We start from the raw sequence: 23,056 nt of genomic DNA, 5'->3' as shown, positions 1-23,056 counted from the left end.
TATAAAATCAATTATCAGACAACAAGCAATTACCTTACTAAAAGCAATTGCTTCAAATATTGTTAGGTTACATATTTTATATTGTTAAATTGATATTCATTTCAGGAAATAAATTAAAATGAAATAGCTGGGTATCAAATTATTTTTAATTAAATGAAAAATTTAATTGTAAGATTTAAAAAAATTTTGATAATAAAGTCAACTGGGTAAATTAAATAATAAGTGCCTCTGTAATTAATGTTAAAAAATTAGGCAAATCATATATGTAGATTAAGTTTCTATAAATTGATAGAAATAAATTAAACATTATTTTTAAAGCTCAATATCTTGTTTATTTTTAAATATTTTTAATAAATATACAATTTATATGTCAAATTTTTATCTTCTCTTTAAAAATTTGGATAGTTTTTTACATTGAAGAAACTATTGCCAACTTCTCATGTATTTAATAAATAATTTATTTCTTAATAGTTAAATTCTAATTCATTATTTTTATGAATATTTTTTTAATTATTTATGATATGAAAAAGTTTTGAGAAAAAATTTATGATTTCTTTTTTCAGAACACTTCCAGAAAAATTCAATTTGATCTTACACTTTTTAATAAATAATCCATTTTTTATTAATTTCTTATTAAATAAAAATTTCCAGAATAAATCGCTTTATAACCAAAAAGAAAATATCAGATTAATTAGAGCTTATATATTTAATCAAAAAGTATTATGATATACATCTTTTAAATTGAGTTATACTAAAATTGTTAGCAAATCATCAGAATTTAGAAATAGTCAAATTAAAAAGAAATTTGGAAGAAATAATTTACTACAAAAGTAATTTATGCATGTTTTATAATTAATTTAAAAATGAAATGCTTTCTTGAAATATAATGAATATCAAATTAACTAAATTCAAAGATTAAAAAAAAGTTCTAATCAAATTAAAATATAAAAAAATTATTTTAAAATGTAATTATACTCAGAAAAAACTAACTCTATTGATATAACATTTAAAAATGTTTCTATCACAGTTCAAACAAAAACTGGATAAAAATAATTACTCAAAAATGTCTCAGGTATCTGCAAACACTCAGAAGTTACAGCTATATTAGGTAAATTTCTTTTAAGTATTATCACTTAAATAATTGTAATATATCAAAATTTAGGTTCATCTGGTGCTGGTAAAACCACATTGTTAAATACTATTTGTGGCAGAATATAGAATAATAAGACTACTTAAGTTAGCGGAACTATTCAAGCCAATTCAAAAGATGTCACTTTTGAAAATTTCTCAGAATTTGGCTCTTACGTAATGTAAGATGATGTATTATTAGAAACTATGACTGTTAGAGAATGTCTTTAATTTGCTGCTAATTTAAAGGTCTAAGGAGGTTAGTAAGAAAAAGATAAAGTTGTAAATGAAACTTTGAAAAATTTAAAATTAGAAAGATGCTAAAATACATTAATCGGAGGATAATTTGTAAAAGGTATTTTATTAAAAACAAAATTTTTTTGAAGTAGATTAAATTTTTTTTAAAATAAAAAGGTATTTCTGGAGGAGAAAGAAAGCGTGCATCGATTGGATTTGAACTTGTTACAAACCCTTCAGTGCTTATTTTAGATGAACCAACTTCTGGGTTAGACAGGTTAAAAATAAATTGTTTTTTCTAATTTAAATTAATTAAAAAATTTATTTTAAAAAATAGTTTTACAGCTTATCTGTTAATCACTGAGCTCAAAAGATATGCTAAAGAAAAGGGGAAAACAATAGTATTTACTATTCACAGCCCTTCATCTGATATATGGTCTATGTTTGACAGAATTTTGCTTCTTGTTGATGGTAGATTTATATACTAAGGAGGAAGTAACGATCAAATTATCAAACATTTTAGTAAGATAGGCTTTGAATGCCCAAAACTTTAAAATCCAGCAGGTATTATTTTATAAAAATTTCATTTCTAAATTAAATTTTTTATTGAAATTAATTAGATTACTTTATGAGCATTATGCATTCTAACGACTCAAACACTAAAAATTATCCAATTTACTTTGAAGGATACGATTCTTAAATGAAGCAGATAGTTGAGTCAGAAATGGAATAAAAAAAAGATTCATAGATTCTTGTGAATAAATATTCAACATCTTAATTATATCAAATTACTCAGATAGCTAAAAGAGCTTTTAATACAATTAAAAGGAATCCCATTCTTTTCAAAGCTCGTATCTTTTAAGCAGTAGTTATGGGATTAATTATAGGTCTAATTTATCTCTAGATGGAAGGTAATATATTTTCTTACAATTTATATTTATAATCTTAAATTAATTTTCTAATTTTTAGATGGATCAAACAATCCCACTAGCATTAGAGATATGAATGATAGAAATGGACTTTTATTTTTTGTTTGCATTAATTAATTGATGATGTCTCTTAACCCATGTCTTGTATCTTTCCCATCTATGAGAGGAGTATTTTTGAGAGAAGATAATTCTAAACTTTACACTGTTTTTGCTTATTTCTTTGGAAGATTGGTTGTTGAAATAATTCCTTCTATTATAGCCCCTATAGTATATGGCATAATTTGTAATAATTCATTATACTTTAATATAATTTTTATTTATATCTTTTATAAATCAAAAAGAATTTTATATGATTGGACTTAACGATCATACAGCAGGAAATGTCATTTTCTATTTATTCAGTTTAGTACTTAACAGCTTACTTGGATTAGGTATGGGTTATATTGGAGGTGCTATATTTTCTCATAGTAAAACAGCAATTGTTATGGGTCCATTAATTTTCCTTCCTAATGCACTTTTCGGAGGATTCTTCAAGAACAGGTAATAATTTCATCTAATAAAATAATTTTTATTAATTTATTGCAATAATTAATATAGAAAAGACTTTGCAGATTGGATTTCGTGGATTGAATATATCTTCCCTATTAAATATAGTTTCAATGCTATCGCTGCCAATGAATATGAATATACTAAATTTACTCCAAATCCAACTACATTACTTGATATGCAATTTTCCAAATGGGAATGTGTATATATATAATTAGGATTTTTGGTAGGATACTTATTAATCAGTTATATCTGCTTAGTGCTTAATAAAAAGAGATTATAGTGAATAAACATTTAATACAAGAAAAATATATTCAAATATCAAAAAATATTTTAAATTATTACTTTATATAATAATATAATTAAATTACTTTGTAATACATATATAAATTATATATATATTTCTCACTTTTTCAAATTATCTTCTTAATAATACTGCAATTCCTAAAATTTATATTTTTTCTACAATTATTTTGTATATTTAACTTTTATATATAAATAAAAAAATCTTATTTTTATAAATAGAAAACTTACTTAATTATCTGAAATCTTCAAGTACATACTACTAATATATAGTTTTCAATAATTTACGGTATTTTTAATCTAATTGATATAAAAATTATTATTTTTTCATATAATTATCTATATTTGTTGGTTTAAGCTTGTTCATTAAAAGCCATTAAATTTATTCAAGTAAATTAGATTTTTAATAATTAAATAGAACAAAAACTTGGATGAATGCTTTGAAGTTATATTTCTATAGGTTATTTTTCGCAACAAAAATAATTTATTTATTTATTAGATAACTTTTTAGCTTGAAACAAAAATCCATATAAATTTTTAAATTTATTTTCAAAATAGAAAATTTAAAAACTGTGATCCTGAAAAACTTTTTGATAAATAATGATTGTTTTTTCTTTTAGAAATAAGAAAAATAGAAAAAAAGAAGAAATTTAAATGTAATTAAGATTAATTACTTTTTCAAATTTTGTAAATTCAAAAGATTTCATCAGGAGTTAATAAAATTTTACAATTAGTTAAAGAAATTAAAAAAAAATAAAATTTTAAATACATCCAAAAATAGTTGAGAGTTTTTAAATAAATGAAATTAAAAATAAATTTAAAATGAATAAAACTCACTCTGAAGAATATATTAATAATAATCAAAACCAGCTTGATTTTACATTCTAAAATCTTAAGTATTCTATAAAAACCAGGGAAGGAACAAAAGAGATTATTAAGGGTATTGATGGCATCTTTCCAAACTCATAAGTTACAGCTATTTTAGGTATAATTAGATCATTCTTTTATTGTGTTTATTAATTAAAATTCTTAAATAGGTTCTTCAGGAGCTGGTAAGACAACTCTTTTAAACATTATAACTAAGAGGATAACTAAATTAAGTAGTAATGAGCTAGAGGGTTAAGTATTGGTAAATGGATAACCTTACACAAGTGAATCCTTCTCTTCATTTGCTAACTATGTTATGCAAGATGATATACTAACTGAAACCATGACTGTAAGAGAATGTATTACTTTTGCTGCAAATATGAAAGTTAGAGGGGGTTAAAAGAAAAGAAATGATTTAGTGAATGACATGATTAAATAATTAAAACTAGAAAAATGCTAAAACACTTAGATAGGTGGATAGTTTGTTAAGGGTATTTCAGGCGGAGAAAGAAAAAGGACATCTATAGGTTTCGAGCTTGTCTGTGATCCATAATCCATATTTTTAGATGAACCAACTTCAGGTTTAGATAGGTAATTTATTTCAGTTAAAAATAATTTTTTAAAATAAAATAATTTAATTTATAAAATCAGTTTCAATGCATACATTTTGATAGACATGTTAAGAAAATTTGCTCATGAAAAAAAGAGAACAGTTGTCTTTACTATACATTAGCCGTCTTCTGAAATATGGAATATGTTTGACAGAATTATGCTATTGGTTAATGGGAAATTTATTTATTAAGGGTCTGGTGGAAACTAAATTTAGAAATATTTCTCAGGATAAGGTTTTGAGTGCCCAATTTTTTCAAATCCAGCTGGTAATTAATTTTTTTTTAATTAGTGATAATTTTTAATAACATTTAATAACAGACTATTATATGTCACTAATGAGTCAAGATAAACAGATAAATGTCATAAACACTCCATTATATTTCAAGAACTATGATGAAATAATTAAAGACAGTGTTCAATATCAAATTAACTTTTCAAATAAATAAGAAATTATCCCAAATTAAAAATTTATACCTATCTATATGTAGTTTTATTACATAGTTGTGAGAACTATTCAAATATAAATAAGAAGTCCTATCCTTTTTAAGGCTAAATTAGGATAAGTTACAATCTTGGCTGTTTTTCTAGGATTGATTTACTATTAATTACCAAGTAATTTATTTATTTAACCTTTTTATAAAATTACTGAGTTTTTGTTTAACAAATAAGATGGTGAGAATGACCCTTACAATATAGTAGATGCAAGGAATAAAAATGGATTTTTATTCTTTCTTGCCACAGGAGCATTTATGGAATCTATGAATGCAGCTACTTTATCTTTTCCTACAGAAAGATAGGTTTTTTTAAGAGAAGAAAATTCAAAATTATATAAAATATTCCCTTACTTTTTTGGTAAGCTTTTGGTTGATCTTGTATCAGATTTTATAATACCAATTATATTCTGCTGTATAGGTAAATCTCATTAATTAACTAACTATAATAAATTAAAACTATTTAAAATAATTAGTTTATTGGATGGTTGGCTTGAGGAACAATCTTGAAGCTTTCTTATTCTTCAACTTAATTATGATAATATTATAATTTACTGGCATTGCTGCTGGATATTTTGAAGGTTGTTTATTTAAAGATCCAAATTTAGCATATGGTGTAGCTTAATTGATAACTTTACCATTGTTCCCTTTCTCAGGATTTTATAAGAATAGGTAAATGATTTTTTAAACTAAAGTACCTTTATAATTTTATTAATTTAATTAATTAGTGGAGATTTGGCAAGCTGGATTTCATGGGTATAGTATATTTCCCCTTTTAATTACGCATATCAAGCATTTGTTAGAAATGAATATGAGCAAACTTATTTTATACCTAATCCTATTGAAGCAGAAAATATTTAATTTACAAAATGGGAAGCAGTTGGTTATTTATGCCTAATGTTTTTGGGTTATCTTATTCTAGCTTTTTTCTTTTTAAAAAGGTCATTAAAGACACTGCAATGAAAAAGGATTAATATTACTACAAGTGTATAAAAATAAATAAAATTAACGAATGTAAATAAGTGTAATTATTTTATGTTTATATCTTCAACTCATTGATTAATATTACTACCATTCTAAAAATTAAATATTCAAATTATTTTATCATTTTAAAGTTAAAAATTTTAGTTTATTTCTATTAAAATTAGTTAAAGAGAGAAATTTTTCTTTGAAAAAAGCTATGCTTTTTAAAAAACCAACCACTTAAAAAAAATAATTTTTAACCTTTTTTTTTTACTAAATTCCTCACCATCTCTCGTTCGTTCGTTCACGTGAAATTAGGGATGAGGGAATGAGGTTTTACGGTAATAATATTATAAATATTTTTATGCGATAAAATAATTATTATAACATAAAGGCATTTAGTTTTTTATTACTTTAATTTAATATTAGTTAATTTATATAATTTATCTTAATAACATATTGAAAAATATTTAGAAAAATGAGTTAAATTTCAATTAAATAAATATAGTAACGTAAAAATGTAGTATATTAATATTTAGCAATTTATTGAAATAAAGGATAAATTTAAAAATTATTAGATAATATTTCTCAACTAAGAAAATATAAGATTCAATCTAAAAGCCAAATATAATATTTCAATTTAAATATAATTTATTTAATAATTAGTTTTTATTTCACTAAAAAGATCTGATAAATAGATTAAATTTAGTTAATTCGCTGTTTTTTAATATAGAATTATCTATCAAATAGCTAAAAAATATCTTAATACTTCAATTATTGTGAGCTTACATATTATTTCTTGAAAAAAATTAAAATAGAAACGTTTGATAAGAAATTTTTTTAATCAAATGAAAAATTTAATTGTAACTTTAAAAAATTCTGATCAAAAAGTTATTTACAAATAATTAAATAATAATTATCTATGTAATAGAAGGTAAATATTAATACATATAGATATAATTTTTTTAAACTGAAAGAATTATAGAAAACATTATTTCTTTTATCAAAAATTTTGCTTTTTTATAAAGTTATCAATATTTTAAAATTAAAATATTTTATCTTATAAACAAAAATTTGAAATTTCTTTAAATTTTATGTAAGCTGGTATATATTTAAAAAATGGTTAATTTCTTATTCATTCATTATTTTTATGCTTATTTTAATTAGGTAATTATACTTTGTAATAGAAAGAAAAATTGAATTGTAACTTTAAAAATTCTGATCAAAAAGTAATTTAATGAATAAATAGATAATATGTGTATCTGCTATTTGCTATTGAGTGAAAATATCCAGTTAAATATAGATTTTATTTTTATAAGCTTATAGAATTATATAATAAATTATTTATTTTATTCAAAATATTGTTTTTTTCATAAATATTTATTATCAATATCAAACTTTTGTATTAAATATTTTATCATTTCTTTAATAATTTGGAAATTATAAACATTTTATGTAATTTCCTATGTATTTTATTGAGCATTTAGTTTTTCAATAAATTAAATACTTATTCATTCATTAAAATAATGCTTTTAAAAAAATAATTTTGTTTTGGGATATATTTGAATCTAAGATTTTGTTTTCCAGAAAATTTCTAAAAAAATAAAATTTGATCTCACACTTTTTATTAAAAAAAACTAATTATTATCAAGAATTAATTAATTACTATCACTTTACACATGTTTTAAAATCAATTTAAAAATGAAATCCTATGATGAAATATAATTAATTAATTTGAAATAAATAAATAATAAGATTTTAAAAAAGTTCTAATCAAATTAAAATATAAAATAATTATTATAAAATGTAATTATACTCTGAAAAAGCTAACTCTATTGATATCACTTTTAAAAATATTTCTGTAACTGTTCAAACAAAAACAGGGTAAAAATCATTACTCAAGAATGTCTCAGGTATCTGCAAACACTCAGAAATTACAGCTATATTAGGTAAATTTGCTTTTTCAGTATTTTCACTTTAATAATTGTAACAAATTAAAATTAAAATTTAGGTTCATCTGGTGCTGGTAAAACCACATTGTTAAATACTATTTGTGGCAGAATATAGAATAATAAAACAACTTAGGTCAGGGGAACTGTTTAAGCTAATTCAAATGAAATCACTTTTGAAAATTTCTCAGAATTTGGCTCTTACGTAATGTAAGATGATGTGTTATTAGAGACTATGACTGTTAGAGAATGTCTCTAATTTGCTGCCAATTTAAAGGTGTAAGGTGATTAATAATAAAAAGATATTGTTGTAGATGAAATATTGAAAAATTTAAAATTAGAAAGATGCTAAAATACATTAATCGGAGGATAATTTGTAAAAGGTATTTTATTACTATTAAATTTTTTGGGATAATTTAAATATTTTTTTTAAATACAAAAGGTATTTCTGGAGGAGAAAGAAAGCGAGCATCAATTGGATTCGAACTCGTTGCAAATCCTTCTGTACTTATTTTAGATGAACCTACTTCTGGATTAGACAGGTTAATTAAATTAATTTAGTTTATTTAATTTTAAATTAATTAAAAATTAATTTTTAAAATAGTTTTACAGCTTATCTACTAATTACTGAGCTCAAAAGATATGCTTAATAAAAGGGCAAGACAGTAATCTTTACTATTCACTGTCCTTCATCTGATATTTGGTCTATGTTTGACAGAATTTTGCTTCTTGCTGATGGTAGATTTATATACTAAGGAGGAAGTAACTATCAAATAATCAAACATTTTATTAATATAGGCTTTGAATGATTAAAATTTTAAAATCCAGCCGGTATTATTTTATTTATTTATTTAAAGTGTTATTTAGATTGAATTAATTATCTTTCCACTTAATTTTTATCAAAATTGAAAATTTTATTTAAATTAATTAGATTATTTTATGAGCATAGCGCATTCTAAAGATTCAAACACTTAAAATTATCCAATATACTTTGAAGGTTACGATTCTTAAATAAAGGATATAGTTGAGTCAGAAATTGAATAAAAATAAAATTCGTAGATTCTTGTGAATAAATATTCAACATCTTAATTATATCAAATTTCACAAATAGCTAAAAGAGCTTTTAATGCAGTTAAAAGGAATCCCATTCTTTTCAAAGCTCGTATTTTCTAAGCAATAATTATGGGATTAATTTTAGGTCTAACTTATCTCTAAATGGAAGGTAAAATATTTATTTTATGATAATTTAAATTTAAACTTATCAATTAATTTCTAAATATTAGATGGATCAAATAATCCCACTAGCATTAGAGATATGAATGATAGAAATGGACTCTTATTTTTTATTTGCATCAATCAATTGATGACATCTCTTAACCCGTGTCTTTTATCTTTCCCAACATTTAGAAATGTGTTTTTGAGAGAATAGAATTCTAAATTTTACACTATTTTTGCTTATTTCTTTGGAAGATTAGTTGTTGAAATAATTCCATGTATTGTTGTCCCTATAATATAAGGCATAATTTGTAATAATTACTTTTTAATAAAATTTTTTTTAATATCTTTTTAAATTCGAAAAGAGTTTTACATGATTGGACTAAACGATCACACAGCAGGAAATGTCGTTTTCTATTTATTCAACTTAGTACTTAACAGTTTAATAGGATTAGGTATGGGTTACATTGGAGGTTCTATATTTTCTCAAAGCAAGACTGCAATTATTATGAGTCCTTTTATTTTTCTTCCTAATGCCCTTTTTGGAGGTTACTTCAAGAACAGGTAATAATTAATTTCATCTAATAAAATATTTTTTAATTAACTTACTGCAAAAATAATTATAGAAAAGACTTTGCAGATTGGATTTCTTGGATTGAATATGTCTTCCCTATTAAATATAGCTTCAATGCTATCGCTGCTAATGAACATGAATATAGTAAGTTTACTCCAAATCCAACTACACTACTTAATTTAGAGTTTTCTAAATGGGAATGCGTCTATATATAATTAGGATTTATAGCAGGATACTTATTAATTAGTTATATCTGCTTAGCTCTTAATAAAAAGAGATTATAGTGATTAAATATATAATATAAAAATTATTATATTTAAAAAAATAATATAAGTATTAGCTAAAAAAGTAATGTAGTTAAATTTTTCTGTATACATACATAAACTATATATTTGTTACTTTTACAATTGATTTCATAAATTAATACTTTATTTCATAAAATCCACTTTAATCTTTGAATCTAGTTTTTAAAAATAATAAGTGATGAATTAAGTAATTTACTTTACAATAAGCAAATCGAAATTTAAAGAATAGAAATAGAACTATGAGGGTACTCTTCCTAACTATTTCATACTCTCAGCCAACCTTTCTGCCACTATATGGGGAATTTTAACATTAATTGCGAATGTATAAAAAAATTTAATTTAGGTGAGTTAGAGTTTGATAGATAATTTCTAGAAAATAAATTTTATTCTATAGAAAGATAATAGTAAATATAATAATGATACTGAAATTTTAATTACATAAAAATTGATTAGAAATTATTAGACAAAAATTAAAAAAGTAACAATTTATCAATAAGTAGAGTGAAGTAATTTATTTAGCTAGAGTTTATAAACAGAAATTAACAAAATTATATTCATTATTCTAAATTAAAATTATTTACTTTGACAGAACTTCTATAGAAAAAGTAAAATTCGCTTTTTAAAAATGTATTCATTCATCTATCTTTTAAAATAAAATTTAATTCATACAATTCAAGTCAATAAATATTTTAAAAAATGTTAGACTAAAACCAAAATATATAATTGATAGATATTACATTTTAGAACCTAACTGTTAATGTTTAAACAAAAAATGGTTAAAAACAATTGCTAAAAAATATATCTGGTATTTGCAAGAATTCTGAAATAACTGCAATTTTAGGTAAAACCTTTATAAAATTTTAAATATATTTAGCAATATTATTTAACTAAAGGTTCTTCTGGAGCAGGTAAAACTACTCTATTAAATGCACTATGTAAAAGAATACAAAATACATAAACAACTTAAGTATCAGGCAGTATATAAGCTAATTAAGAGCATATCACTTTTGAGGCTTTTTCCAACTATGGCTCTTACATAATGCAAGATGATATTCTACTCGAAACTATGACTGTTAAAGAGTGTTTAAATTTTGCTGCAAATTTAAAATTATAAGGAAGCCAATAAGAAAAGAGTTAAATTGTATAAGAAACTTTAAAATATTTAAAGCTAGAGAGGTGTTAAAATACTTTAATTGGTGGATAATTTGTTAAAGGTAAATATTTATTTTCAAACGGTTTGATTTTTAATTTAGTAATTATTCTATTCAAAAGGTATTTCTGGAGGTGAAAGGAAGAGAACTTCTATCGGTTTTGAACTAGTCACTAATCCTACAGTCCTTATATTAGATGAACCTACTTCTGGCTTAGATAGGTAATTAAATTTGTAATAAACAGCAATAAAATATTTTATTTAATTAGTTTTACTGCTTACTTGTTAATTTCACTACTGAAAAGATATGCTTAAAATAAAAGGAAAACCGTCATATTTACTATCCATACTCCTTCTTCAGATATATGGTCAATATTTGACAGAATAATGCTTCTTGTAGATGGAAGATTTATCTATCAAGGAGCAAGCAATGAAAAAATTATTAGTCATTTCAATAGTTTTGGTTTTGTTTGCCCAAAGCTTTAGAATCCAGCAGGTTAAAACAAATTAATTAATTCATTTTAAGTGCTTTTAAATCATATTGGTTTTAATAATTATTTTTTAAAAATTAAAAAAGATTATTTTTTGAGTATTATGAATGCTTCTGAAAATAATTTAAAGAACTTTCCAAAATACTTTGAAGGCTATGAAAAATTAAACGATATTGTTTAAAATGAAATAGAATAAAAATAGATTTAAATGATACTTTCAAGCAAATATTAAACTCCAATATATTATTAAATCATTCAAATAGCCAAAAGATCTTGGAAAAATGTAAAAAGGAATCCAATTTTATTTAAAATTCGTATCATCTAGGCAATATTTATGGCTATTTTTTTAGGTTTAGTTTATGTTAAGATAGAAGGTAAATAAATGATAAAGATGTTATCTATTAATTTTTAAACTTTTATTATATATATTAGATGGGAGCAATTAACCTTCAAGTATAAGAGATATGAATAATAGAAGTGGTCTTCTTTATTTTACTTGTGTAAATTAGTTAATGATGGCACTAAATCCATGCCTCCTAACCTTCCCTTCTATGAGCACCATATTTTTAAGAGAATAAAATTCTAAACTCTACTCAGTGTTATCTTATTTTATTGGAAGATTGCTAATAGAAATTATTCCATAAATTATTGCACCAATAATTTTTGGAATTATATGTAAAAATTAAATTTTTTAAATTTAGTTAAAATTCATTTAAAATAAAAATAAAAAGAATTTTATATGATTGGTTTGAACGATCACACATCAGAAAACGTAATTTTCTACTTATTTAGCTTGGTTTTATGTAGCTTGCTAGGATTTGGACTAGGATAAATAGGTGGTACCTTATTTAATTAAAGCAAAACTGCTATTGCTATTAATCCTCTAATTTTATACCCTAATATGCTTTTTGGAGGTTTCCTCAAATATTCGTATTTTTTTTTACTAATTCATTTATTCGAAGAAAAAATAGAATTTTAACACTAATTTAATTTATATTCAAAAATCTATACTTTATACTAATTTTATTAATTTTTATTGATATATAGAAATGATTTATCTCCATGGATATCGTGGATTTCATACTTATTTCCTACAAAATACACTTTTAACGCTATGGCTATGAATGAATATGAATTCACTTACTTTACTCCAAATCCAACTTAGTTTCTCGGTCTCGAATTTACTAAATGGTAATCAGTATATATATTGTTAGGTTTATTCATTGGATACCTAATCATAAGCTATATATTTTTAGCTATTAAAAAGTAAAGATTACAATGAAATTATTCAAAATACAAAAAAAATGTTATTAAAATTGTTTATTTGTTTTTTATATTAAGTATTACCATTCTTGCTATAATAATATTTAAATTGAATGAAATTTATTCTATAATTAAATAAAGCTTTTTAAAATTGTTTAAATGAAAATTAATGTTGTTAAAGTAATTAATAAATATTAAAGAATATCATATAATTAAAATAAAATATTTTTTAAAATATTGCTTTCTATGTTTTAAAAAAATAAAAATAAATGATATAAAAGAAATTTTATTACCTAACTAGCTAATCAATTAATCAATCAATTCTTTTTAAAAATATTTTAAATTAAATTTTTTATATCAATTAAGTTTATTTTATATGAAGGTTTAAATATTATTTATTGATATTATCATTATTTAAATAATAAATTAAGTTTTTTTCTTAGAAAAATTCTAGAATAAGTAAAGAATTTAATAAAATTGATGCAATATTTATAAAATTTATTAGTGTATCAAATTTTTATTAAATCAATCAAATTTTTGTAAGATTTAATTAGATTTTTTAAAATTACATAAAGGTGATAAAGTTATATGTATCTATATTTGAAATAGAATTAATCTAGAAATATTACAGATAGGTATAAATACCTTATTTTTAGGTGTGAAAATTTTATAAAAATTATTTAAAAAATTATAAACATATTTTAATATCTTTAAAAACTATTTCACGAAATGGAGATAAATAAAAATCTTATAGACTTAACTTTCTAAAATGTCACAGTAACTATTAAAACAAAGCAAGGAAAAAAAATAATTGCTTTCAGATGTTTCAGGTATTTGTAAGTCTTCATAAATCACTGCTATTTTAGGTAAATATTTTTAATTTATTATCTTTTCAAAGGTTCTACTGGAGCTGGAAAAACTACGCTGCTAAATGTGTTAACAGATAGGATAGAAAACTCTAAGGCAATTTCTGTTAGTGGGAAAATATAAGCTAATACACTGAAATTACATACAGAAAATTTTCAGATTTTGGTACTTATGTTATGTAAGACGATATTCTTTTAGAGACTTACTGTAAAAGAATGCTTATAATTTGCAGCTAATCTAAAGACATCAGGCGATTAACTTGAAAAAGACAGAGTAGTATAAGAAACCATAAAGATTTTAAAATTAGAAAGATGTTAAAATACATTAATAGGAGGTTAATTTGTTAAAAAAGGTAAAAATCTTTTATTGGAATATTGAAAAAATAATTCTTTCTCTTAATTTTGTTTTAGATTTATATAAAAATTTATTTTTTATGATTTCTCTTTAAAAATTAATGATATTATAATTTATAGGAATTTCTGGAGGAGAAAGGAAAAGGACATCTATTGGTTTTGAACTTGTGACAAATCCTTCTGTAATAATTTTGGATGAGCCAACATCAGGGTTAGATAGGTAAAATTATTTATTTTTAAAGTGAATTTTAATTTTATTGTTTATATTCTAAAGCTTCACAGCATATATTTATTGATAGCTGAACTAAAAAGATATACCATCAATAGACAAAAGACTATTGTATTTACTATTCACAGCCCTTCTTCAGATATATGGTAGATGTTTGATAGAATAATGCTTCTTGTAGAAGGATAATTCATTTATTAAGGAAAAAGTAATGAGGCCATTTTAAATTACTTCTCAAACTAAGGATTTAATTGTTCGAGAATGTAAAATCCAGCTGGTAATAAAAAATTTTATAAAAATTTAAATTAAAATAATTTTTTTATTTTTTCTAAAACATTTAATTATTTTTAAATTATGAATTAAGAATTTAATTTTTAAAAAAATCAGATTATTTCATGAGTTTTATGCATCTAAATTAAAAAAATGCTTAGAATTATCCTATTTATTTCTAAAAATATGAGTCTTTGTTAAAACCGCTAGTTGAAAAAGAAATAGAGCAGAGAGAAAAATCTGAAATTTTAGCTTGTAAGTTTTAAACTCCATTTCTATACTAACTTTAACAACTAGCTAAAAGATCATTAAAGAATGTTAAAAGAAATCCTATACTTTTTAGAGCTCGTATAATCCCTATTATCATGGGATTAATTGTAGGATTAATATATTTCTAATCAGAAGGTTGAAGTTTAATTTTTAAGTTTTAACATTTTAAACAGTTTATTTATTTATTCATCAATAGATGGAAGTAATCATCCGACCAGCATCAGACACATGAATGATAGGAACGGTCTTCTCTTTTTTGTTTGTATAAATTAATTAATGATGTCGCTTAAGCCTTGCTCAGTTTCTTTTCCTTCTATGAGGAAGGTATTCTTAAGAGAAGATAGTTCTAATCTTTATTCACCTTATGCATACTTTTTTGGAAGACTAGCTATAGAGATAATACCTTAAATAATTTCACCGATTTTATATGGACTAATTTGTAATTATAAACACATTTTTTCAAATAATAAAAAGCTATAATTTTATCTAAATAGAATTTTTTATGGTTGGATTGAATGATCGCACAGTAGGAAATGTATTTTTTTACTTTTTTTGCTTGATTTTAAATAGTCTACTTGGTCTTAGTCTTGGTTATATAGGTGGTTCTATCTTTTCTGATGTAAAAACAGCTGTTTTTATGAGCCCATTAATATTTGTTCCTAATGCTTTGTTTGGAGGATTTTTCAAAAATAGGTAGTTAATAAATAAATAAATAAATATTTTAAATTTAACTAAATTCATTTTATTTTATTAGAAAAAATTTAGCAAGCTGGATTTCTTGGATAGAATATTTATTTCCTATAAAGTATAGTTTTAATGCTATAGCCGCTAACGAGTATGAAAACACTCATTTTATTCCAAGCCCTACAGAATTATTGAATCTAGAATTCTCAAAATGGGAATGTGTTTATATTTTACTGGGATTTATAATAGGCCTTTTAATAATTAGTTGCTTTTGCCTAGTTAGTAATAGAAAGAGATTATAGTGATAATTTAATAAATATATTATTTAGAATTAAAGATATTAATTGAATTTGTTAGCAAATATATTTTTATAAATGTTGTTAAAAATATATTTTTATATTAAGTTAATTTTTTAAATTTAGAATAATTGTTACAAAATTAAAAAAAAAAATTATTTTACTAAAGAGCTTTTTACAAATTTACAATCTCAAAGCAATTTAGTTAACTCCTGTCTTTTCTAATAAAGAAAAAAAGCTTGAAAAAGCAAATAATCATAATTATAATTTTCTGTTTAAGTCTGATATTAGGGAATAAAAGCATGATGCTTTAAAGTTATGACGAAATTTATTGCTTTGAGAAACAGAAGAAGAAAATTTTATAAAAAAAAAGATTAAATTTTTTCAATATTTTTTTTACAAATTTTCTATTTCTTTCTCAGATAAGCATAAAAAATCTTATATTTATAATTATATATTATCAAATTTAAGATTAATATAAGCACAAATAGCTTTTTTACATTTTTGCAAAATCAAGATGAAAATAAATAGCCTATATAGAAAGCCTGTAAATTATTAAACATTTATTAGTGAAATAAAATACTTAGAAGGTAAAAATTAACTTAATGAAATTTTGATATCATATTCAAAACCTGTTTGTATCTTAATGCTTTAAAAGTTAAATTTAAAATATGCCTAAAGACTAATAGAAAAATTGAAAACCAATTTCAATTTAGTTAATTGATTTTACATTATTACATAAATTAAGAAATTTTTTCTTTCTTCTTTCTAAATAGTTAAAAATTAAATATTAAAAATTTATCAAAGAATTAATCAGTATAATGTATTTATTTTAATTTACAAAAATATATTTTTAATGCTTTAAATCTTTTTTAGTTAGAATAAAGTTTAGTTATTATAAATAATTATAAGTAAATTACTTCACTACTCAATTAAAAATGAATAAAACTCATTCAGAAGAATATAATAATAACTCTAATTTATTAGATTTTACTTTTAAAAACATCAAGTATTCGATTTAAACATCCATAGGAACTTAAGAAATTATCAAAGGTATAGATGGTATATTCCCTAACTCATAAGTTACTGCAATATTAGGTATCATCATATATTTTTTGCTATTTGCTTGATTTTAAATTATTTTTAACAGGTTCTTCTGGCACAGGCAAGGCTACACTTTTAAATATTATTTCTAAAAGGATAGCTAATTCAAAAAAATCACAATTATAAGGAGAAGTCTTTATGAATGGAAAACCTTACACCTCAGAGACATTCTAGACCTTTGCTAATTATGTTTTGTAAGATGATTTGCTTACAGAGACTATGACAGTAAGGGAATGTCTTTAATTTGCAGCAAACTTGAAGAATAAAGGAGCAAAAACTAATAAAAATGAAATAGTTAATGATGTAATAACTCAATTAAAGCTTGAGAAATGCTAGAACACTCAAATTGGAGGTTAACACGTAGAAGGTATTTCTAGAGGGGAAAGAAAAAGAACATCAATTGGATTAGAATTAATTTGTGATCCTTAATCTTTATTTCTAGAAGAGCCAACATCTGGTTTAGATAGGTAATAAATACTAAAAAATATTGTAAAAAATTGTACTAATTCAAAAAATTATTTTAATCTAATTAGTTTTACTGCTTATATCTTAATGGATATATTAAAGAATTTTGCTCACCAAAAGAATAGAACAGTTGTCCTTACTATTCATCAGCCCTCAGCAGATATATGGAATACGCTAGATAGGATAATATTGATGGTTGATGGTAAGTTTATATACTAAGGTGAAGGTGGAAACTCTATTTAAAATTATTTCTCAAAGTAAGGTTTTAAATGTCCTCTTTTAAGTAATCCTGCAGGTAATTAATTAAAAATATTTAAAAATGACAATTTAATATTTTTTATAAATATTTTTGCTATGATTTAGATTATTACATGTCCATTATGAATCAAGAAAAGAATATTAATAAGATAAATTGTCCAATTTATTATAAAAATTATGACAAACTAATAAAAGATAATATTTTAAGTGAAATCAAATTTTCAAGTTAAGTAGAGTTTAATCTTTCTACATCCTTAGTCCCAACTTACATGCAATTCTACTATATAGTCAAGAGAACTATTCTAATCTAAACAAGAAGTCCAATCTTATTTAAAGCAAAATTAGCTTAAGTAATCAGCTTGGCTATTTTTTTAGGAATAATTTATTATCAATTGCCAAGTAATTTTTAATTTATTGTCAAATAAATAAATATTTTATTTTTTTATTTAGATGGTTAAAATGATCCATATAATGTTGTGGATGTCAGAAACAAAAATGGATTTTTACTTTACCTTTCTACTAGTGCTTTTCTAGAATCTATGAATTCAGGTTGTATATCTATACCTATCGAGAGATAAGTTTTTTTAAGAGAAGAAAACTCAAATCTGTATAAAATATTTCCTTATTACTTTGCTAAGTTGTTTGTTGATCTGATAGCAGATTTTATTATACCAATTATTTTCAGTGTCATAGGTAAAATTATTTATAAATTATTGCTCTAAAATCATATTAATTTTTAGCCTATTGGATGATTGGATTGAGAAATGATATCAGTGCATTTTTATTTTTCACATTGGTTATGATAGTTTTACAATTTACAGGAACCGCAGCCGGATATTTTGAGGGATGTCTATTTGAAGATCCTAATTTAGCATTTAGTGCTGCTTAATTGATTACTATGCCTTTCTTCCCTTTTTCTGGTTATTATAAAAATAAGTAAAATATTGTTATTACATTTTAATTTTAATAAAACTCAATTAAATTTAATTAAAGTGGGGATTTAGCAAGTTGGATTTCTTGGATTCAGTACCTATCTCTTTTTAATTATGCATATTAAGCATTTATTAGAAATGAATACGAAGAAACTTATTTTATACCTAATCCTATTCAATCTGAAAATATTGAATTTACAAAGTGGGAAGCTGTTGGGTATTTGGCGCTTATGTTTTTAGGATATCTAATCCTTGGGTTCTACTTTTTGTATAGATCTAAGAAACATTTATAATGAACTTAAATCTAATGAATACTCAATATATATAAATTTATTAATTTTTAAATTATTTGAATGTATATTTATTATATATTTCGACTTACCTTTTCATATTAACAACTCAAAAATTAAATATTCTTTTTATCACAGCTAGAAATTTATTTTTTCCAGTTTATTATATTTTGCAAAATCATTTTTAATAAAATAATATTTAAATTTCAAACAGAAATATACTTACTTTCTAAAGAATTTTCTTTTGTAAAATAAATAAATTGGTTTTGATTTATAGATTTAATTTTCACTTTTACTCTTTCTATAATTTTATTTTTTATTTTTTTGTTATATTTAATAAGTATTTACTTCAAATAAGATTGAAAATAGTTTATTATTTAGATTTAAATTTATTCAATAAAAGTTAAATTTTTAAATTTATTTAAATTATTATAAACTTCATACAAAATACATAAATATATATTAAATACTATTATATAAATTTATTTAATATTATTTTAATTTTTATTAGAGAGATAAATAGTTATAGGTGTAACCTCTCACTATTTATCTCTCTATTACAAAAAAAAAATCTGCAATTAGCAATAAATGGTAATCAGTATATATATTGTTATGTTTATTAATTGGATACCTAATCATAAGCTATATATTTTTAGCTATTAAAAAGTAAAGATTACAATGAAATAATTAAATACAAAAAAAATGTTATTAAAATTGTTTATTTGTTTTTTATATTAAGTATTTACCATTCTTGCTAGAATAAAATTTATTCTATTATTAAATAAAACTTTTCAAAATTGTTTAAATGAAAGTTAATGTTGCTAAAGTAATTTATAAATATTAAAGATGATCATATAATTAAAATAAAATATTTTTTTAAATATTGATTTCTATGTTTTAAAAAAAATAAAAATAAATGATTTAAAAGAAATTTTATTAACTAACTAGCTAAACAATTAATCAATAAATTCATTTTAAAAATATTTTAAGTTAACTTTTTAAAATCAATAGATTAAATTTTATAATAAGGTTTTAATATTATTTGTTAATATCGTCATTATATAAATGATTAATTAAATTTTTTTCTTAGAAAAATTCTAGAAAAAATAAAGAATTTAATAAAATTGAAATAATACTTTTTAAATTTATTGCTATATCAAATTTTATTAAATCAATCAAGTTTTTGTAAGATTTAATTAGATTTTTTAAAATTACATTAAGGTGATAAAGTTATATGAATCTATCTTTATTTTATTGTAATAAATTTTATATTATTTTTTCTTATTTTAAATAGAATTTATCTAGAAATATTGCAGATAGGTATAAATACCTTATTTTTTCGGAGTGAAAATTGTATAAAAATTATTTAAAAAATTATAAACATATTTTAATATCTTTAAAAACTATTTCACTAAATGGAGATAAATAAAAATCCTATAGACTTAACTTTCTAAAATGTCACAGTAACTGTTAAAACAAAGCAAGGAAAAAAATAATTGCTTTCAGATGTTTCAGGTATTTGTAAGTCTTCATAAATCACTGCTATTTTAGGTAAATATTTTTACAAATATGACTATTTTTAATTTTATTATCTTTTCAAAGGTTCTTCTGGAGCTGGAAAAACTACACTGCTAAATGTGTTAACAGATAGGATAGAAAACTCTAAGGCAATTTCTGTTCGTGGGAAAATATAAGCTAACTAAACTGAAATTACATACAGAAAATTTTCAGATTTTGGTACTTATGTTATGTAAGACGATATTCTTTTAGAGACTATGACTGTAAAAGAATGCTTATAATTTGCAGCTAATCTTAAGACACCAGGCAATTAACTTGAAAAAGACAAAGTAGTATAAGAAACCATAAAGATTTTAAAATTAGAAAGATGTTAAAATACATTAATAGGAGGTTAATTTGTTAAAAAAGGTAAAAATCTTTTATTGGAATATTCAAAAATAATTCTTTAACTTAATTTTGTTTTAGATTTATATAAAAATTTATTTTTTATGATTTCTCTTTAAAAATTAATGATATTATAATTTATAGGAATTTCTGGAGGAGAAAGGAAAAGGACATCTATTGGTTTTGAGCTTGTGACAAATCCTTCTGTAATAATTTTGGATGAGCCAACATCAGGGTTAGATAGGTAAAATTATTTATTTTTAAAGTGAATTTTAATTTTATTGCTTATATTCTAAAGCTTCACAGCATATTTGTTGATAGCTGAACTAAAAAGATATGCCATTAATAGACAAAAGACTATTGTATTTACTATTCACAGCCCTTCTTCAGATATATGGTAGATGTTTGATAGAATAATGCTTCTTGTAGAAGGATAATTCATTTACTAAGGAAAAAGTAATGAGGCCATTTTAAATTACTTCTCAAACTAAGGATTTAATTGTCCGAGAATGTAAAATCCAGCTGGTAATAAAAAATTTAATTATTTTTAAATTATTTATTAAGAATTTAATTATTTAATTTGAAAAATTATTTTTTTAATAAAAAATCAGATTATTTCATGAGTCTTATGCATCTAAATTAAAAAAATGCTTAGAATTATCCTATTTATTTCTAAAAATATGGTTCTTTGTTAAAACTGCAAGTTGAAAAAGAAATAGAGCAAAGAGAAAAATCTGAAATTTTAGCTTATAAGTTTTAAACTCCATTTCTATACTAACTTTAGCAAATAGCTAAAAGATCATTAAAGAATGTTAAAAGAAATCCTATACTTTTTAGAGCTCGTATAATCCAGGCTATTATTATGGGATTAATTGTAGGATTAATATATTTCTAATCAGAAGGTTGAAGTTAAATTTTTAAATTTTAACATTTTAAACAGTTTATTTATTTATTCATCAATAGATGGAAGTAATCATCCGACCAGCATCAGACACATGAATGATAGGAACGGTCTTCTCTTTTTTGTTTGTATAAATTAATTAATGATGTCGCTTAAGCCTTGCTCAGTTTCTTTTCCTTCTATGAGGAAGGTATTCTTAAGAGAAGATAGTTCTAATCTTTATTCACCTTATGCATACTTTTTTGGAAGACTAGCTATAGAGATAATACCTTAAATAATTTCACCGATTTTATATGGACTAATTTGTAATTATAAACACATTTTTTCAAATAATAAAAAGCTATAATTTTATCTAAATAGAATTTTTTATGGTTGGATTGAATGATCGCACAGTAGGAAATGTATTTTTTTACTTTTTTTGCTTGATTTTAAACAGTCTACTTGGTCTTAGTCTTGGCTATATAGGTGGTTCTATCTTTTCTGATGTAAAAACAGCTGTTTTTATGAGCCCATTAATATTTGTTCCTAATGCTTTGTTTGGAGGATTTTTCAAAAATAGGTAGTTAATAAATAAATAAATAAATATTTTAAATTTAACTAAATTCATTTTATTTTATTAGAAAAAATTTAGCAAGCTGGATTTCTTGGATAGAATATTTATTTCCTATAAAGTATAGTTTTAATGCTATAGCCGCTAACGAGTATGAAAACACTCATTTTATTCCAAGCCCTACCGAATTATTGAATCTAGAATTCTCAAAATGGGAATGTGTTTATATTTTACTGGGATTTATAATAGGCCTTTTAATAATTAGTTGCTTTTGCCTAGTTTGTAATAGAAAGAGATTATAGTGATTATAGAATTAATATATTATTTAGAATTAAAAATATTAATTGAATTAATTTGCAAATATATTTTGATAAATGTTTGTTAAAAATAAATATTTATATTTAACTTTTTAAAATGAGAATAAATTATACAAAATTAAAAAAATAATTATTTTACAAAGAATTTTTACAAATTTACAACCCCTAAGCAATTTTGTTAACTCCTGTCTTTTTTATAAAGAAAAAAGGTTTGAAATAGAAAAATAATCATAATTATAAATTTTCTGTTTAAATCCGATATTAGGGAATAAAAGCTTGATGTTTTAAAGTAATGACTAAATTAATTGCTTTGAGAAAAGATAAGAAGAAAATTTTATTAAAAAAATT

At 22.2% G+C, this 23,056-nt stretch overlaps 6 protein-coding genes across 6 annotated transcripts; all 6 read left to right on the top strand. All coding sequences in view use genetic code 6, as the record gives it.

The window, feature by feature from the left end:
* Positions 1 to 963: 963 nt before the first annotated feature.
* TTHERM_00034920 (ABC transporter family protein) lies at positions 964 to 3,126 on the top strand (the record flags this gene model as incomplete). The annotated part of the gene is made up of 8 exons (XM_971900.2): positions 964 to 1,108; positions 1,163 to 1,483; positions 1,543 to 1,642; positions 1,703 to 1,929; positions 1,986 to 2,276; positions 2,335 to 2,577; positions 2,636 to 2,834; positions 2,892 to 3,126. 8 exons carry the CDS (start codon positions 964 to 966, stop codon positions 3,124 to 3,126), a joined length of 1,761 nt encoding a protein of 586 aa, XP_976993.2.
* Positions 3,127 to 3,965: 839 nt separating this feature from the next.
* TTHERM_00034910 (ABC transporter family protein) lies at positions 3,966 to 6,076 on the top strand (the record flags this gene model as incomplete). Its single annotated transcript, XM_971899.2, has 7 exons — positions 3,966 to 4,128; positions 4,181 to 4,601; positions 4,662 to 4,888; positions 4,941 to 5,234; positions 5,292 to 5,534; positions 5,590 to 5,785; positions 5,842 to 6,076. The coding sequence occupies 7 exons, from the start codon at positions 3,966 to 3,968 to the stop codon at positions 6,074 to 6,076; spliced, it is 1,779 nt and encodes a 592-aa protein (XP_976992.2).
* A 1,804-nt stretch (positions 6,077 to 7,880) lies between these two features.
* On the top strand, positions 7,881 to 10,101 carry TTHERM_000033909 (ABC transporter family protein; the record flags this gene model as incomplete). The annotated part of the gene is made up of 8 exons (XM_012797122.1): positions 7,881 to 8,025; positions 8,088 to 8,408; positions 8,468 to 8,567; positions 8,630 to 8,787; positions 8,957 to 9,247; positions 9,309 to 9,551; positions 9,606 to 9,804; positions 9,867 to 10,101. 8 exons carry the CDS (start codon positions 7,881 to 7,883, stop codon positions 10,099 to 10,101), a joined length of 1,692 nt encoding a protein of 563 aa, XP_012652576.1.
* Positions 10,102 to 10,815: 714 nt separating this feature from the next.
* TTHERM_000033904 (transporter family ABC domain protein) lies at positions 10,816 to 13,186 on the top strand (the record flags this gene model as incomplete). The annotated part of the gene is made up of 9 exons (XM_012797121.1): positions 10,816 to 10,960; positions 11,013 to 11,333; positions 11,392 to 11,491; positions 11,539 to 11,765; positions 11,847 to 12,134; positions 12,193 to 12,435; positions 12,492 to 12,690; positions 12,808 to 12,951; positions 13,165 to 13,186. 9 exons carry the CDS (start codon positions 10,816 to 10,818, stop codon positions 13,184 to 13,186), a joined length of 1,689 nt encoding a protein of 562 aa, XP_012652575.1.
* Positions 13,187 to 16,927: 3,741 nt separating this feature from the next.
* TTHERM_00033900 (ABC transporter family protein) lies at positions 16,928 to 19,044 on the top strand (the record flags this gene model as incomplete). Its single annotated transcript, XM_971897.2, has 7 exons — positions 16,928 to 17,087; positions 17,140 to 17,560; positions 17,627 to 17,853; positions 17,922 to 18,215; positions 18,267 to 18,509; positions 18,557 to 18,752; positions 18,810 to 19,044. The coding sequence occupies 7 exons, from the start codon at positions 16,928 to 16,930 to the stop codon at positions 19,042 to 19,044; spliced, it is 1,776 nt and encodes a 591-aa protein (XP_976990.2).
* A 1,409-nt stretch (positions 19,045 to 20,453) lies between these two features.
* On the top strand, positions 20,454 to 22,696 carry TTHERM_000032894 (ABC transporter family protein; the record flags this gene model as incomplete). The annotated part of the gene is made up of 8 exons (XM_012797120.1): positions 20,454 to 20,589; positions 20,641 to 20,964; positions 21,085 to 21,184; positions 21,239 to 21,465; positions 21,552 to 21,842; positions 21,904 to 22,146; positions 22,202 to 22,400; positions 22,462 to 22,696. The coding sequence occupies 8 exons, from the start codon at positions 20,454 to 20,456 to the stop codon at positions 22,694 to 22,696; spliced, it is 1,755 nt and encodes a 584-aa protein (XP_012652574.1).
* Between the last annotated feature and the right edge of the window lie 360 nt (positions 22,697 to 23,056).

This window comes from Tetrahymena thermophila (assembly GCF_000189635.1).
Source record: "Tetrahymena thermophila SB210 genomic scaffold scf_8254667, whole genome shotgun sequence".
Taxonomy (NCBI): Eukaryota; Ciliophora; class Oligohymenophorea; order Hymenostomatida; family Tetrahymenidae; genus Tetrahymena; species Tetrahymena thermophila.
The sequence above is the reverse complement of the archived record's forward strand: the minus strand, read 5'-3'. Positions and strand labels throughout refer to the sequence as shown.